Raw genomic sequence first — 16,827 nt, forward strand, 5'->3', positions numbered from 1 at the left:
CGTTGCAAGTTATTTATATATTTATATTCAATTAAATCACGGACCGTTATTATTTATAACTTGTCAAAAGGTTTTATCTATATCGTAAGACGTTTTCAATATGAAAAATAATTAACTTAACCAGAGATACAAGACAATCATTGTAAAGCATGCATTGAAAGTTAAACAGGAACCTCCACTAATCTTTGTCTAGTTCTCGTTAATTGACACTTTGTTCTCACTTGTAAATCACTTTACCATTTATTCCGTATACCGTTAAAAATGAAATGATCTCTTAAATCATAGTGGACCTCACAACAGAGGCTCGTAATCATATCACAATGTATCTGATAATTCAATCATTTGATATTATCTTTTAATTCCTTCGATGAATATGTTAAACATATATTGAAACAAATACGTTCATGTGAAGTATTATACATCTAATACTTTGTTAACGTTGTCAATTATTATAACTATATATTGTATATACATATCTATATGTACATAAATGTTCGTGAATCGTCGAGTATAGTCAAAAGGATAATTGAATATATGAACATAGTTCCAAAATTTTCGAGATTCTGCATTACAGACTTTGCTTATCGTGTCGGAAACATATAAAGATCAAGTTTAAATTTGGTCGAAAATTTTCGGGTTGTCACACATAATGTTGACTGGGGTACACAACACAAATCTGACCAATCGCACCGTGTGTCAACATGATGATATGATACAAAAACTAGTTTCAATTCATCAAAAGAGTAAAGCAACACAAACCTAGAACTTGAAACTACATTATCCTGCATGAACAAGTCTTCCGAGTACCACCGTTTTCAAACTCATCATCTGAATCACTGTGTTCGCTGCAAATACCGCTTAGAAATATGAGTTAGAAATTTTACTCTAGAGTATACATGGAGTGTATAAATAAAAACTCAGAACATCCATATAACATGCAGTTCAAGTCTCTTTATGGACAAGGTTCTATCTTCTAGTTAAGTACAGTATTTTATAAAAAATCTGGAATAATAAATAAACAAATAGATAGATGTAGTCACACAAAATCCTACTATAATAAATATACAAAGTGTTATATATTTCCTGTATCTAACGATATCATATTAAAAATAATAATAGTACTAATTGTTATTTTTATTTTGATGTAATTCCTTACAAGAGGTCTCGGATTCAAATCTCACCATCAGCATATCTTGGGGTTGAAGTAATTCCTCTTCCCCGAGTACCTGAACACGAAGAACCTTATCCGTTGTTGTTTGAAGTTTTCTAACTAATCAAATTAAGAATTAGAATTTCCATTGCAAAGGTAAGCGATGAGCATCATAATGCAAAAACATATACAAGTCCCGGAATATAAACTCTGGGATTTGTTCTTAAAAAAGAACAAAAGGTATATATATTCCAGAATTACAATATGCACATACCTACAGATACATATATATGAAAGCACATTCTAGAAGGCTAGAACTGATCATATTACTCAAGGATATGCATTATTACCAAATAACATGTAATAAGTTGCTAAGCAATGACCCAATACATGGATGTTATCCATTTCTCAAAGAAATCTACTGTCTTTTGGGATCTATATTTACGCACAGAGGCAAGAATCAAAGATTGCACAAGTCAATATTACGTTAAGAAGTTGACGACCCTAGAAGGATAAGAACATGCTATCTAATGCCTCATGAGACAATCAGTCACAATGAATAATCACTAGGAAACCTCTTGGGGCTGCTGAGATGCAAGAAAATGAAAAATGCACCGGTAGGTCCTACATAACTTATTCAAAGAAAAGTTAGGAAAGACACAGCAGAATGGAATGGTGTTAAGTCAGGTTATGTTTCATCTCTAATAGGTCAAATAGATAAGAAAAAGTTTATAAGGAAACCATGTGTATGTTTAAGGCATAGGACATTCTAGTAATTTTGTCGGATTACTTTTTGAGAACAGAAAACATTTTTGTATTCATACTTGACATACTAACCATTAATTAAAAAAAAAAGAAAAAAAGAATTGAAATATTTGGGACAAAAGTAGTCTGGGGTCAATAAAACACAACCCCTACCAAAACATTGTCCATCTGAACCAAAGTCAGTTTTGACCCATTACCCAACCCACCCTGCCCCTGACCACTTTGGCACCTCTATTTGCAAGCAATTACGCACGCACAAAGGAAAGCATCATTTAAATTATCTATCAATCCCTACAACAACACTGGTGCACTAGTTTACCATATACAAACAGCTCATTTTTCATGTTTAAAACTAAAATCATATATACCTGGGCTCAAATTCCCGAACCTCACAGAGTTCTCCCCCTGTAACATCTGTCCAATTCACACTCCGTCTAGCACTTTGGTATACCGACTCAACCTCATCACTGTTACTAACAGCAACTGAGACCGCAACCGTCACCGTCCGTCTCTTTAAGCTGCTTTTAAGAGAACTTACACTTCTGCCATTATTATTACTATGACCATCACCTTCTACAAAATCTGAGGCACGAGAATTTTCTTCAACTTTTTCTAACTTAGATGAAGTTATAACATTTTGCCCCCCACGGGATGGGCTCTCGAGTTTTGTGGCAGCACGACCAAAGCAGGTGAAGGAAGCACAGCCACAGGTACAACGGTTGTTATTGGCAGCCAGTTGGAGATTAGGGTCAGATACTTGGTCCACCAAATGGTACTGATTCCACGGGCTAACTCTCATGGGTTTCTCTTCCTTTTTGTGACCCAAGAGAAGAAGGTTGAGTCCGTTACTATAACCTGTAGCCGAGGAAGAAAAAAACCTTCCTCCTTCGACTGCTAATAACATCAGTTCTTTTCAGTTGGAAACACCATTAATCTTCTATTCATAATCAAACCACCTTAAACTACCTTTACTTACCTAAAGAAAAAAGTAGGCAAACATTAAAAAGAAAGGCTAATTGGCAGGTTGACATGCAACAGCTTATACTCTCTATGAACATTTAGCATGATAATTGACATGTCAGTACCAAAACTACATTATTTCAATAATAATCTAAAGGTTATGAAAAAATTATCTAAGAGATATGATGCATTACAAGTACAATTGGGAATATGTCTTTATTAACAGAACAATTGTACTAGTAATTAACCTTAGGAACAATATCAATTCAATCCACGAAGAACAATGTGCATTAAGCAAAAAAGAATACAAAAACACAAGGCATTTTTAAATTAAATCTTTTGAACTTAATCAGATTGAGCTGCTTGATATGCTTTTCTAATCACCTACAAATATGAGAACATTGATTTTACATCAATTTATAATACAGATATTATATATATATATATATATATATATATATATATATATATATATATATATATATATATATATATATATATATATATATATATGTTGCTTGATCTGTAATTATTTTTATATTTCTAAACAATACATGAACAATAACCGTAAGCTCAAAAAGAAATCCTAAATTACGCTCTACAACTATAAATCATATTCATTACCACTGATTAACGAATTAGCTACATCAACGTAATGTAATTATACAATTACAATTACAATACTCAATACGTACATTATGGCGAAAACCTAAGATCCTAATTCATTTTAAAATGGAATCAAGTTACCTAGCAAAATCTCGAATTTTTGGCGGATCCGAGAACAGATTCAGCTTACATGAATGCACCGCCGTGCCAAAGTTGATAGAGTTGTGGTCTCCGGTAACCGGAATATGGTTTTCTAAAGAATGAAAGCTGCGAGGTGTGTGTGGATGTAAAAAACAAGTTTAAAGAATAAAGGTGTTCTGTGATATAAAATGGGCAACTTCATATTATCAATTAGGGAGCATCAATTATCGATTATTATCGATTATCAACACGTTTATCATAAATAATCAAAAAATGTGTTTATTATTATTATTTGTTTACGGACAACATCAACCATCAACCATCAACCATCACATTTAAAGTACAGTAATAATAATTAAACATTCCATTTTTAATTATTTAAATTCAATTATGTAATTATATATAGTGATTAATTTCTTTTTTTATAACTTACTTTATGTAATTGAATGTCTTAAAGTAATTTTTATTCATGGAAAAAATGAGCTTTTAATTTGGCATATTTAGGTACAGACGTAATAACTTCGAGCTATATGCAAAACAGGTGATTGCTCTTTTCAAGCGGATTCAAAATTTAGATATAACAAAAAAAATGAACACTTAGACCTTCAATATCGCTGCGTGCTCGAACTGGTTTTGAACCAACACGCCAACACGCACGCCGTACCACAGCGGGTTGGTGGGTAATTTCCGACGCGTGCTTCAAGTTAACACCGGAGAAATTGAGCGTGTTTGGGTTCAAAATGTGTACGTGTATGTATTGAACGGATATATTGCAACGGATATAATTTTCTTTCTTTTATACACAGATACACACATACATATATTCACACAACACAAACATATACACATATACACCTCTACATTTTAATCAAAACACAATGAATTCGAACAAACTTTCTCTTGACGTTCACTACGGGGGCCGAGCTGAGTACGACTGGAAGTCGTATGTAGACGGGGAAAAAAAATCATTTGAAGATGTCGACGTTTTCGATATTGAAGACTGTACGAAGCTGTCAAAGTTTCTCCAAAAAGAAACACCATACGTATTTACGCAAATTGTGTATTTCGATGAAGAGCATCAATCGTTTATGTTTCTATTTACGGATGAGCAATGGGATGCGCAAAAAGAGCGAGCCAGGACACGACCATGTCGAATTGTCTTGTATCTTGTAAACATGAGCATTTCTATGGTTAATCGGGAGCCCTCCGATTCGAGTAGCCTTGAAGAAGGTTACGTGAGTCAGGATTCTATTTATTAGTTTATGACTTTTATTTTAATCGTATCGTCTTTATTAATGTAATCTTATCGTTTTTATTAATGTAATCGTATCGTTTTTATTTAATTTTAATCGTATCGCTTTTATTTTAATCGTATTTGTTTTCTTTTTAATTAATAAAATAATAGTATAAAGTAATTAATAAATCAATAAAACTGAAAGAAAAATGAAAAAGAAATAAAAAATATCTCACCCCTACCCAGCAAAACGCCACTCAGCACACCACCCATTACACAGCAGTCTGGTAGCATGCTCATCAAACACCCCACCATCACCCAGCAACACGTCAAAACGCCCTTCAGGGATAATGATGGTCTAACCATTACTTAAGTGCTATGGTTAACATTAGTGTTTAATTAATTATTAGCACTTTTATTAGAGTATTATATTTATCACTCCCTCTTCTAAAATAATCGTCTCATTTAATTTTTGAAATCTTTCTTTTATAACTCTAACTTTAAATTTTCTATTAGTGTTATAAAATATTTGATAAAAATTATATTAATGAATATACCTTTGAAAAATCTCTATCTCTATCTCTATCTCTATCTCTACTATACATTATAATAAAGTATTAATTGAGATATGTTTAAAAATTTCTACTAATCACAACCCTTGATTAAGCCCCTTCCTTAAACCCTTGATTAATTATAACTCGATAAGTCTTCAAAAAAACACTACTATTCCCATACTAACCCTAAAAAACACGGAGCAAAAACACAATCGCTACTAAAATTAATCTGCATCTCGATACTACACTCGCCTCAATACCCTATCGTCTATCGGCATCAGAATACTTCAATCCTAAAAATCAGAAACTGCTAAAACTAATATGAATATGGAAATTGCTGTCGTTGTGCGGTTGTTCAAGCTTCTGAACGTCTCAAATTGCTCTCAGATTATTGCAAGTATCATCAATTAAATACCGTTCATACAGCGCAAAATTAGGGTTCATCAATTAGGGTTCATACAGCGCTATGTGTAAAATTGCAGAGTAATTGAAGAATGGCGATACCAAAGAGCCAATGGCTTGGGGTATCGAGGTCACCCTTACAACCTTGAGGTTGAGGGTTCGAGTCCTGTTTAGGACAATTCGTGGTGTATATATTCGAGTTAGATTTAGGTGGGTGTGTGAGTTTGCCTTTCAAAAAAAAAAAAATAAATAAAAAAAAAAAAATTGAAGAATGTCGATGAAGAATGGCGAAATCGGTTGTCAATTGGCGATCTTGAAGAATGGAGAAATCGGTTGTCAATTGCGTCGATCTATCCAGATTAAGTTGTGATGTTTCAAGGTACGTATGTTTACATGAATCAAAGATCTAATATTGATTTTAATACTTTTCTTTAAAAGTTTCTTATGGAAAACCCTAATATTTTTTACATATTTGATTCACATTTTATTTTGTGAATATGTGTTGCAGTGTCAATTAGCATGGTTTACTCTATTTTATATTTGTTATTTTTATAGTTGTATCAGGTTGAACATGTAATTCGAGAAGAGAAGATGGTGGCAACATATGAATTGATTGAGATATACTGTGAACTTATTGTAGCACGCTTGCCTATAATTGAGTCTCAAAAGTAAGATTACTGATTCTGAATAATGTTTGCATTCTTCATAGCTAAGATTCATATGTACTATTCTTAATGTGTTCATTTACTTTTGAAAATATCTTATCCTGTATGTTTACTCTTTCTATTCTAATGTGATACAACAATGCAATACATGGAAATTATAACTTGTCATTGGTTATTGCATTGGACTTGCATTATTTTATCTTGATTAAATTAATTCTGATGATGTGTTCATTTAAGGCATGGGTTTTTTTTTAAGATGTTACCATTGAAAGATAGGTTCTTTTATACTTTTTTATTTAGAAAATGAATACTATTTATTTATGTTACAGTTGCAGATTGGGTGAGAGAATCAAATATAAAGGTAATGGTTGCAAACCCCAAGGTTGTGCAACAACAGCCATTACTTAACTTCTGAAATTAATGAAGACATAGATGTAATGCTTCGAAAGATTAATGATAGTGGATCGGCTTTCCGATTCGAATAGAACCCGTTTAACAGTAACATACAATGTTGAAAATGTGTGTTGACCCGTTCAGTTGGAAGTGGCTTCAAATTAAAGAATGACGTATTAAACAATTAGATAATATTGTAAACTTTATAATGTTATCTAATATAAATTAACAATATGTCATTGTAACATTAAAGAAGAGGATGGCTATACCATTTATGGACGTCTGGGCAGCAATGCTATCTATACTATATACTCCATATAATATAATATAATATAATATAGATATCATGGAAGTGCTATGAAGAAGAAAACAATTTGGGCCCAGGTCAAAACAAATGAAGATAAGTACGATTGCAAGATTTATATATATTATTGAAAGATTCGTGTCAAGGTATTTATCAAGTTGAATTATTTAATATGAATTATCTTTCTCGAATTCGCCAGTTGAATTATCTTTCTACAATTTGGGCCCAGGTCAAAAGGCTAATTGAAGCATTCAACCATTGGAGAATATCCTGTCTACACTTCGAGGTTGGGCCTAATTTCATTTTAATCGATATGCATATATTCTATATATTACGTAATTATTAATATGGAGCCAACAGATACATGATTAATCAAAATTTATTGTGGGATTATATATAGGTGTAGTCAAGGTTTGTTAATTATTTTTTTTTTTTAATTCTAAGTAATACTACTTTATATCTGTTAAGGTTTGTTACTTATTTTTGTTAATTCTAAGTAATACTACTTTATATCTATTGTTGATTCAGGTTTGTTAACTGAATTTTGTATGCCTGTATCTGCTAAGTTCATTATTTGTGTAGTTTGACATTTATAAAAGTAAAAAGAATTTTTTTTTTTACACTACTGTATTGATTTTTCTCATAGATATATTATTTTATTTAGGGCTCCATTTCGAGATAAAAAATCATGTCCGTTTGCTACTTCATCTTTAATTGTTTTTGGTATAATGTTTTCTGCTATAGATTTAGATGCTAGAGACGTCTTTTTTTGTAGGTGCAATATGGTGATGCAGAGCTTGAGAAGAAAGTATATGATAAGAATCCATCAGTTGGTAGATAAGGTAGAAAAACACCCAAACCAAATAAAACCAGGTTACTCAAAAACTTATTTTCTCATGAATTATGATCAATCACTTTAAGTATCTTTAAAATAAGTTGGTTGTGCATCCATGTCTTCTTTTGATGGATATCTTATTATGGGTATTCTTTCTTTGAACTGTAGATATTCGAAGTTGGTTGTGGCAATTTTCATTGAAATAGCTGATTCTAACTGAAGATGACAATTTTTACCCACTTACCTATGGTTATTTCATTGAGGTACTTAATCAGTTCTCGAATAAATATGCTTGAGGTAACAACTTTATTCAGTTGACTTTAGTCTACTTGAGTTGTGAAACGGGCGGGTTGTCTTTATGCACTAACTTTTGATATTTTAGAAGATTTCCAACACATTTGACCTATTAGTGAAGACATAATCAGATTTGACCTGTTCATATATAAATGGTGCATAATTACTACATATGGGTCAACCTATAATGATAATGTGGTTATATAACTTTATAATTAGTAGATCATTTGTGAATTTACTTATTTGCTCATGTTCACTTATATCACTTGAGCCACAAATGAAGTTATTCTAGGACAGATGGATAGACTAGATAATGTTTTTCGATTGTATTATATATAGAAATTGGTTTCTATCAGAGGATGACTTACTTCATCCCTTCCTTTTTGCCATCTATAACCTTCCATCATTCTCATCTCCTAATCAAACTTTCTTTCATCATTACCATCATTTCAATTCAAATGAATCACATTTCCTGATTGATACAGTTTCATTCAACTTCATCTTCCATCTCCATTCACTTATGCAGATTTTTATCCTTTTTGTGTTGTTTATTTGGTATCGTTTTCATACTTATGTGTTCATATCTTTTTTGTAGGGTTTTAATTATGATTTCTATCAACTCTACTGAATTGTATAAATATGTTGAATTGGAGCGTTTGATGTGATGATATCATTTGATTTGTTTTTTAATGGTGGTAGTTAAACGTGAAGATGAAAAGATAGGTAATAAACTTGAACTCGGGTTCTGTTATTTGTTTTATATGTACAAATTGGAATGTTTAACTTTCTTTTTTCTTTTTCTTTAGGGTGTATGTTTAATGCTTTAGTGATGACGATGATCAATACCCAATAAAAAAAGTTTGATGTAATGTATCTCTATACTTTTTGAAGGATGCCTGAACATTCGCGTATGAAACTGGTTGTGTGGGTTGTCCTATGATGTCTTAAACAATTCGAAGCTGATGCTTTGGTTACCAGCGGTTCACTTCTTAAATTCACATAGGTATGTCCTCTGAACTTACACTATTTTTAAAAGCTGATATAAGGTGTTGAAGTTATGATGTACACTATTTTTTATTTATATGTCAATGATTTTTTAAGTCTTGATCTAGCTAATATTACCAGTTAGGAAAATATGATTGTTGGTATTTGGGAAAATTATGTAATGAGTCTAAAAATGGTCGAATCAATTCATGGTATGGGTTGATATTAGCGGGTTGGAAAGTCCTGAAACACCTTTTGTTTGATATTTATAAATATAAATGTTATCGTAGCTAATACAGTCAGAAATGATAAATTAGTTTTGCAAATTTTGTACTCCCAACTATGAAAACGGTTCAGAAAGCCATTTCAGACGCGGCCTACAAATCAAAGTCTCAACTGAAACCATAGGCTACCTTAGTACTTTGTCTTCTTTTACTATTTGTTTGTGTTCATTTTCCAGATTATTGGGGCTACCGTTAATGTGGTCGTTTCCAATTCAAACCCTACCTATAGCCTTCAATAATGAATGTGTATTTATCCAATTGGACTCCACAGGGGTTTCCTTTGTAAAATGAAATATTGTAGTTGTTTTATTTGTAGTGGAAATTGGGCACTTAGTAATACTCCAACAGCTCGGTATTTGGCAATGGCTTCTGCTCATCGCCGTCTTTTGGATGATGAGATTGAGGACACTAGTGACATAATCTCAAGCTAATAATGACCAGCCCCAATTTAATTTGTGTATATATATTGAAGTATTATTTCTTATTATATATTTGTCAGATTTTTATCAACAATTAAAAGATATTAATATAATTAGAAGGGTAAAAATTAGGCTAGATAGATCGAGATGTGTTGAACTGCATTCGTACAATGATGGACGAGAGTGGCATTCGTACACATAAATTTGTTTTGGGAACCTGATGTGGCTGGCACAAAGCATTGACTTGTCGAGAGCTGTATATACAAAATAGCTATTATATTTTCTTATTTGTTTTCTTTCATCCTAATAATAATGTTCTGGTATATAGGGAAAAAATGAGGATGTTCGTTGGAGTTTTTGTTGTTTTTTTCATCAGTTTATTAGTCTTCTCTGTTTTCAAATTTTCAACTCCTCGCATTGAACAAGTGAAGCTTTGCAGTTCAGATTCTTATGGTGGAAAAGATAAAAGATCGTGAAAAAGATAAATCTAAAGACACGGAGGAAGAATGAATTGATTTTTGTAGTTTAATTAATTGAAGATTAACTGGATAGTCCCTGTGAATAGTTTAACCGGACTTAGTTAACCTTTGTTAGGGTGAGAGATGAAATTGAGACTTTATAATGCTTTGAAGGATGAAAATGCAGAAAATAAAACATATGGATGAAACGGTCAAAAAAGTGGAAAACACAGGAATGAAATGAGCAATTTTGTCTAATTTTTTTGACGAAACCCGCGAATTCGCGGGTCTAAGCTAGTAGTTCATTCATATAAATTAAATATAGATATATAATAAACAAAAGTAATTAAAGTTAAAGCTGAGAAAGAAAAGGTCAAAAGGTTAAATGAAATAGTACTTTTTTTTAACGGAGAAAGTACATTCATATGGAATCGAATCAAGCTTTGACCTTCTTTAAACTACCAATGGAATGGAGCAACGACCTTCCTTATTTGTTATTTGGTTACATTCATCGATTTGATGAAGTATTCATTTTAACAAAGTAATATGTAGTCGTTTATCTAGGTTCTTTTCAATACTTAATTACCATACATATCATTTAGATAATTTCATTGTTATCGTTTATGCTGTGGGAACGTATGTAATTTGGGTCACATTAAACTTGTGTTTAAGTCATGGAATTGTAAACGTGTGTTTGAGTTTTAATGAGTTGGTTGAACACTTAGCAAAACTTGAACCTGCACCTGTTCAGGACCAAAAGCGCCGCTTTTAATCTTAAGAACACCGCTCTTTGTCTGCAGGTTGTAGCCTTTTTGGTCAGTCGGCAGAAGCGCCGCTTTTGACAGCAAAAGTGTCGTTCCAATTATTGATTTAAAAAAAACAGATGAACGAGATTAATACTTGTTCCCTTCCAAATCAAGCTCTCTCTCACCAGAACTTTCTCACTCTAGTTTGTGTGTGTTTTGAAGAAGATGAAGAATGAGTGGTTGGGGGTAACATCTGCTCATATAGCTAAATGTTTATTTTAGAATTGTTTCAAAATAATAGTTCACTTACGTTACTAAAAATAAATGAAAATAATTAGTTTAGTGTTTTTTTATAGTTTGATAGCAATATGTATTTACGATGTATTTTTTGTACGAGATATATTAAATTGATATTGAAAGAGTATTATTATATTACTATTATTACCACATATTTTTAATATAATAAATATTTATATATTTAAAAAATTGTTCAGAAGTATAAAATTTACTATATTATACCCATAGGAGTACTACTTTATTCATCTAGCCGTAAAAATTGTCAATTAAATAAGGTAAAACTGGCACTTAAGGTGCGTTTGTTTACCTTTTAATTGAATAGTTCAGCGCTAAATATTTAATCATTCAACATTTCACGCGTTTGTTTCTGACATTTGAATGACAGATATTCTGAATAATTCAGTTTTGTACGAGTACTTTTCAACTTTTAAAATATAAACCCACAAGTTTCTGTTCTTGAGTTCTATCAACCTAAAATGCTTTCAGAACTCAAAAGCAAATATAAACCCACAACCCAAAAACAAATATAAACCCACAACTGTCTGTTCTTGAGTTCTATCAACCTAAAATGCCTTTGGAACTCAAAAACAAACACGAGAGGTCAAACAACACCACCAACAAGACCGGCTACCCTAAACCAAGGAAACTAACACTCGATACCCAAACAAACATAGCACCAATCACCAATATAAAACATATAAACCATAATTTGAACCAGCAAAAACCACTCGAAAACACTACCACACATGAGCTTCCGGGAGCCAGCAATATGAAACTAAGGCCATCAACGTCAGACATCTCCACAAAAATGAAGGATACCGACGACGAGGGCAATGGAGCAAAGGAAACCGAGAATAGACGTCGTCCGAAATAGAGGAGACCGAGAAGGAGGAAGATGCACACAGTAAAACCAAGGTACGTAATATAAGCGAATGGCGGAAAAATAGGAGGAAGGACAAAATTTCGAAAACCCTTGCCAGAAAACTAAACCACCAAAATCACCAAAATTTCAGACACCACCACAAGAAGGGGAGGTCGGGGATTCGACTCTCATAAGCAGCAAAATATTTCTTAGGTCTCGAAGGTCTCTAACGTTTTGCATTCGAGCCTCACCCGAGGGAGTTCACCACAAGCGATGCCCGGATGGATTCGCCATCTAAATGATCGGGTGGGTGGGTTCCGAATCGCGTTTAAACCCCTGTTAGTGACTCCTAAACGCGGTTAAAAACACAATATGCTTAGATATCTTTAATATCCTAAATCCGCTAACATTAATGGGGGGCCTAACCTGTATCAACAAATACCAAAAACGAAACAGTCTTAACATGTAACCAAATTACCCAAGTACACAAACCCCTCCCAATTTTTTAACATCTAAAGAAAAACTAGTACAAGGACAAATAAAGATGCATAACAGGTAACACAGTAGTAATCCAAATATCTCATTGTTGTGTACATGTAAAAGTACCACTTTACAAACATGAAAAGATCCACACAACGACACTCTTCTCTGAGAACAGTATACATTTCTCTAACCCCGTGAAGATGACTTGCTTCTTCTTCTTCGCCAAATTCGGTTCCAACCTTCATCACTTGTTTAATCTTGTAAAATATTGTTCTTTCTTTCTATTTGACGTGTTAAAGCACTCGAAAACACTGAAGGATTATGACATAAGAATGTAGATGGAACTGAAAAGTTGTTAATGAGTGGAATCATGACCTGTATCATCTGCATTCATGTCCATCGAAGAATCCTGATGGTCATTGTTCTTGACACCATAGCCTTCCTGCGAAATATGATAGTTCTGAAGGCTACGACGAACAGGGCTTGATAAAGCATTGGAGAATATGTAGTTTTTGGATGGCTGATCACTGTGGTCAGATCGATATCCTTGAGGAACGCTTGATGATCCAGAATTTATAAATGGGTTTGTCAACTGCATAACCTGCTGGTTCTGCAGTGTAGTTCTTGGACCCATTGGTGCCTCCTCTACAGACAAATCTAGTTCACCCTGCACAGCAATGTACTCCATTTTTTTTATTGACAATAAAATCACACACACACACACACACACACACACACACACACACACACACACATATATATATATATATATATATATATATATATATATAGAGAGAGAGAGAGAGAAAGAGAGAGATGTGCATTAAAACATGTATATAATAATTAAAAGACACATTTTAATATTTAGGTCATACTACATGTCAAGTGGGTAACATTTTAATTGTGATAATAGCTAAAATGGAAAGAAATTGAAAAGGTCAAAGTAGTCAAATTGTTCAAATAAAAAAACTGAAACAGTCAAGGTGGAGAAAGTCCTCCCTCCCGCAACCCGAGGGCAGAAAGACTACTACCAGGAGGACTTCCGACCAACAAAAATCAAGGTAATCAAGGGGTAGACACCCAAAGAAAGGACATTCATAACAAAATAAGTAAAATGCATGTTTATGGTAACTAGACACAAAACAAATACCTTCAACCTAAATTTACATTATATATATGTACAACCAATACTAATGATCAACATCACAAACATAATGATGCAGGTCAGATTATTGATACAATATAGTGTTCCACGGGTACATATAATATAACCAAATGTCCCATGTATAGAATGTTTACCTCAATATACGCTAATATGTCTTCTGAGGTCACTCGCAATCCTTCTGCATTTTGCTTGGATATCCATTGATAGAGTTTTTCCTGCAAGTTGAAATTTTAGTCAAAAATTAGTCTACAACCAAAATCAGAAAGATTCAATCTAGTCCAGACCTCCAACACAAGTAACGTGAGCCACTGAGAGCTAGTTTTGTCAGATAAAGGTTACAAACTTGTGCATACATGCTACAAAGATAGACCATATGAATGACCATGTTACTACGTAAAAGAAAGACCACAAGATCAACCACTTTACTACATACAAGAGAGACCATTCAACATCACAATAAACACTTGTAGCAAACACTTTAAAGTAACAAAATATACAGTAAAATTAGAAACAGTGCATCTTTTTAGAAAATTCAACCAATATTACATAGTAAAATAACAGGCTCAAGTTTGGTTAAATAGTAAGAAAATGATTTATTCCCAACATATAAAGATTAGCGATGAAGAAATATTCTATTATTTATAAAAACTTAATGTCTACAAAATTAATGAATTTCATATTGGTGCATGTGTGTGCTCACTCAATACACAATATGTGTGATAGCAGCTTCACCAATTATCAGTCAAGTGCTTTAACCAGTACCAAACATCATCAAAGGTTTATGCCTAGTATTTCAAAGAACAACAAACTTTTCACACTGATTCACCGCTGAGTATTTACGTGTCTTCCTACATACAATTATTATATCACAATTCTGCAAGGTATTATAGGTGTCTTACAACCTAATAAACCACCATCCATCCATAGTTCCATACTCCATAATTCTGATTTATTAGCACCCCATAACTTTATTTTTCTATCCATATGAGATCTGTTGTTACACGAGGGCAAAGATTCACAAGAATTACGAGTCTAACACTCTAGAAAATGGGCTTTTATTTACCTAAAAATCCAAAAAAGTCTTTGGCAATTACAATGACTTATATAATTTTAAGACTCCAATGAAAAGCTAATCCAAACAGCCACGATATCCACACAAAAACACATCAAATAAAAATCAAAGCTTTGTCATAAATGCAAAACTCACCATTTCACCTAACCAATTGTACATACACAAAAACACAATTAAACATCAACTATTAAAATAAACCTAGGGTTTATAGAGATGAACAAAACAAACAACACAAAAACACAACACTCAATAATCTGACTTGCATATATAAACAAAAGAATTAACATATAACAGATTTAGGCATATACCAATCCATGGCGTTCACCGGATAAAAAGGAAAGCTTCTGTTGGCTCATGGCTTGCGAGTAAAGCTGCGACAGTGAATTCGCTGCATTGCTAAAAGTCGAATACATGGTTCGATCGACTTCATCGAGACTCGTCGCTAACGATTTCCTTTTTTTCGCCATTATTATATTATACTATTATATTTATTATTATTATTTAAATTTAAATATAATTGAAAGATTGATACCGTAGCGTATGTTTCTATCTATCGCCGTAAAATTTAAGGTAATCGAAAATTGGTGGTCCCCGCGAATCGGAAACCGTAACGGTGGTTTACGGCGATATTGAAGGAGTACTACGGTGGCGTAGGTGGAGAGAAATATATAGCGTTGTTGTAGTTGCTGTAAATGTCAAGTTATGAATCGGTGGTAAAGATATTTATTACGGGTTGGGTTGGGTTGGGCCGGGTTGGTTGGTTGGGTTGGGTATTTGGGTCATACTAATTAGGTCACGTACTCTAAAGGAGAAAATTGCGCAGATAGTCCCTGTGGTTTGTACCATATTGCATGATTAACCAAAGTGTTGATTTTGAGTGTGGATAGTCATTGTGGTTTGGAAGAGGAGCGAAGATAGTCCAACTAACTAACTCCGTTAATTTCTTTCGTTATACTTAGTCATGTGACAAGCACTTGAGGGTAAATCTATCATTTTACAATCACCTACATCCCACCTTCATCCTAACTTCATCTCCACCTTCACTTTCATCTCCAAATTGAAAATACTTAAACTCCAAAAATTAATAAATATGAATTCACACAAAACACAAATTACACCTTCCGATTATTCACTTTATCATTTTCATAAACAAATCAGAAAAACAATATCAATTTCATGCATTCACTGTGACGACTCGGAAATTTTTGAACAAATTTAAATTTTGATCTTTATATGTTTCCGACACGATAAGCAAAGTTTGTTTAGATAAATCACAAGAATCTTAAACTGTGTTCATACATTATTTAACCTCGACCAAATTCCGACGATCCACGAACTATTATAAATAAATATGAGTATATGTATGCATATATATTATAACTTGAGAATATTAACAAAGCATTAAACGAATGATACTTTACATGAACGTATTTATTTCAATATGGTTATCGATGGAATTAGAAGATAATATCAAATGATTTATTTATCAGATACATTGTATGATTACGAATCTCTGTTGAGAGGTCCACTTTGATTTAGGAAACTTTCTTTTTAACGGTATTCGGAATAATTAGTAAAGTGATTTACAAGTAAGAACAAATGTTTCAATTGACGAAGGTTAGACAAAAGTTAGTGGAGAGCTGAATTTCATAATATTCGACTGACCTATTTTCAAACATAAGAAAACGATTTCAAAAACTGAATTATTGTAATCTGTTATTTATAAAGGTAAATTGATTATATAGAATTAGCAG

The 16,827-nt window shown here is 32.8% G+C and overlaps 2 protein-coding genes and 1 long non-coding RNA gene across 15 annotated transcripts; 1 reads left to right on the plus strand and 2 right to left on the minus strand.

Annotated features, from left to right (window-relative positions):
• Positions 1-559: 559 nt before the first annotated feature.
• On the minus strand, positions 560-3,859 carry LOC139858654 (uncharacterized). 3 transcript variants are annotated; one of them, XM_071847485.1, is made up of 3 exons: positions 3,623-3,859; positions 2,284-2,891; positions 560-845 (listed from the first exon to the last, which is right to left on the minus strand). In XM_071847485.1, exons 2-3 carry the CDS (start codon positions 2,817-2,819, stop codon positions 773-775), a joined length of 609 nt encoding a protein of 202 aa, XP_071703586.1. In that variant the 5' UTR covers positions 2,820-2,891; positions 3,623-3,859; the 3' UTR covers positions 560-772. The 3 variants fall into 3 exon arrangements, with proteins under 3 accessions (XP_071703586.1, XP_071703589.1, XP_071703588.1); XM_071847488.1 differs by having other exon boundaries at positions 560-1,226; XM_071847487.1 differs by having other exon boundaries at positions 560-1,774.
• A 1,745-nt stretch (positions 3,860-5,604) lies between these two features.
• Positions 5,605-10,675, plus strand: LOC139857397 (uncharacterized). Of its 11 annotated transcripts, none has more exons than XR_011762516.1 (10): positions 5,605-6,191; positions 6,368-6,480; positions 6,807-6,838; positions 7,212-7,320; positions 7,404-7,460; positions 7,950-8,047; positions 8,178-8,272; positions 8,899-9,026; positions 9,110-9,306; positions 10,319-10,675. It is a non-coding gene; the product is annotated as an uncharacterized lncRNA (long non-coding RNA). The 11 variants fall into 11 exon arrangements; XR_011762514.1 differs by having other exon boundaries at positions 10,430-10,675; XR_011762509.1 differs by lacking the exon at positions 10,319-10,675 and adding an exon at positions 9,605-10,306.
• A 2,178-nt stretch (positions 10,676-12,853) lies between these two features.
• LOC139858291 (uncharacterized) lies at positions 12,854-15,756 on the minus strand. The gene is made up of 3 exons (XM_071847149.1): positions 15,382-15,756; positions 14,136-14,216; positions 12,854-13,503 (listed from the first exon to the last, which is right to left on the minus strand). The coding sequence occupies exons 1-3, from the start codon at positions 15,538-15,540 to the stop codon at positions 13,192-13,194; spliced, it is 552 nt and encodes a 183-aa protein (XP_071703250.1). The 5' UTR covers positions 15,541-15,756; the 3' UTR covers positions 12,854-13,191.
• Between the last annotated feature and the right edge of the window lie 1,071 nt (positions 15,757-16,827).

The sequence above is a fragment of the Rutidosis leptorrhynchoides genome, chromosome 7 (assembly GCF_046630445.1).
Source record: "Rutidosis leptorrhynchoides isolate AG116_Rl617_1_P2 chromosome 7, CSIRO_AGI_Rlap_v1, whole genome shotgun sequence".
NCBI classification, from domain to species: domain Eukaryota; kingdom Viridiplantae; phylum Streptophyta; class Magnoliopsida; order Asterales; family Asteraceae; genus Rutidosis; species Rutidosis leptorrhynchoides.

Bases quoted from the DNA above. Each gene is read 5' to 3' on its own strand.
- LOC139858654 (XM_071847485.1), bottom strand. From the start codon at position 2,819: ATGTTATTAGCAGTCGAAGGAGGAAGGTTTTTTTCTTCCTCGGCTACA. The intron at 846-2,283 runs GTATATATGATT...CGGTATTTGCAG, and splicing joins GTTCGGGAATTTGAGCCCAG to CGAACACAGTGATTCAGATG.
- LOC139858291 (XM_071847149.1), bottom strand. From the start codon at position 15,540: ATGGCGAAAAAAAGGAAATCGTTAGCGACGAGTCTCGATGAAGTCGAT. The intron at 14,217-15,381 runs GTATATGCCTAA...TTCAACTTGCAG, and splicing joins CCGGTGAACGCCATGGATTG to GAAAAACTCTATCAATGGAT. The intron at 13,504-14,135 runs GTAAACATTCTA...ATTGCTGTGCAG, and splicing joins ACATATTAGCGTATATTGAG to GGTGAACTAGATTTGTCTGT.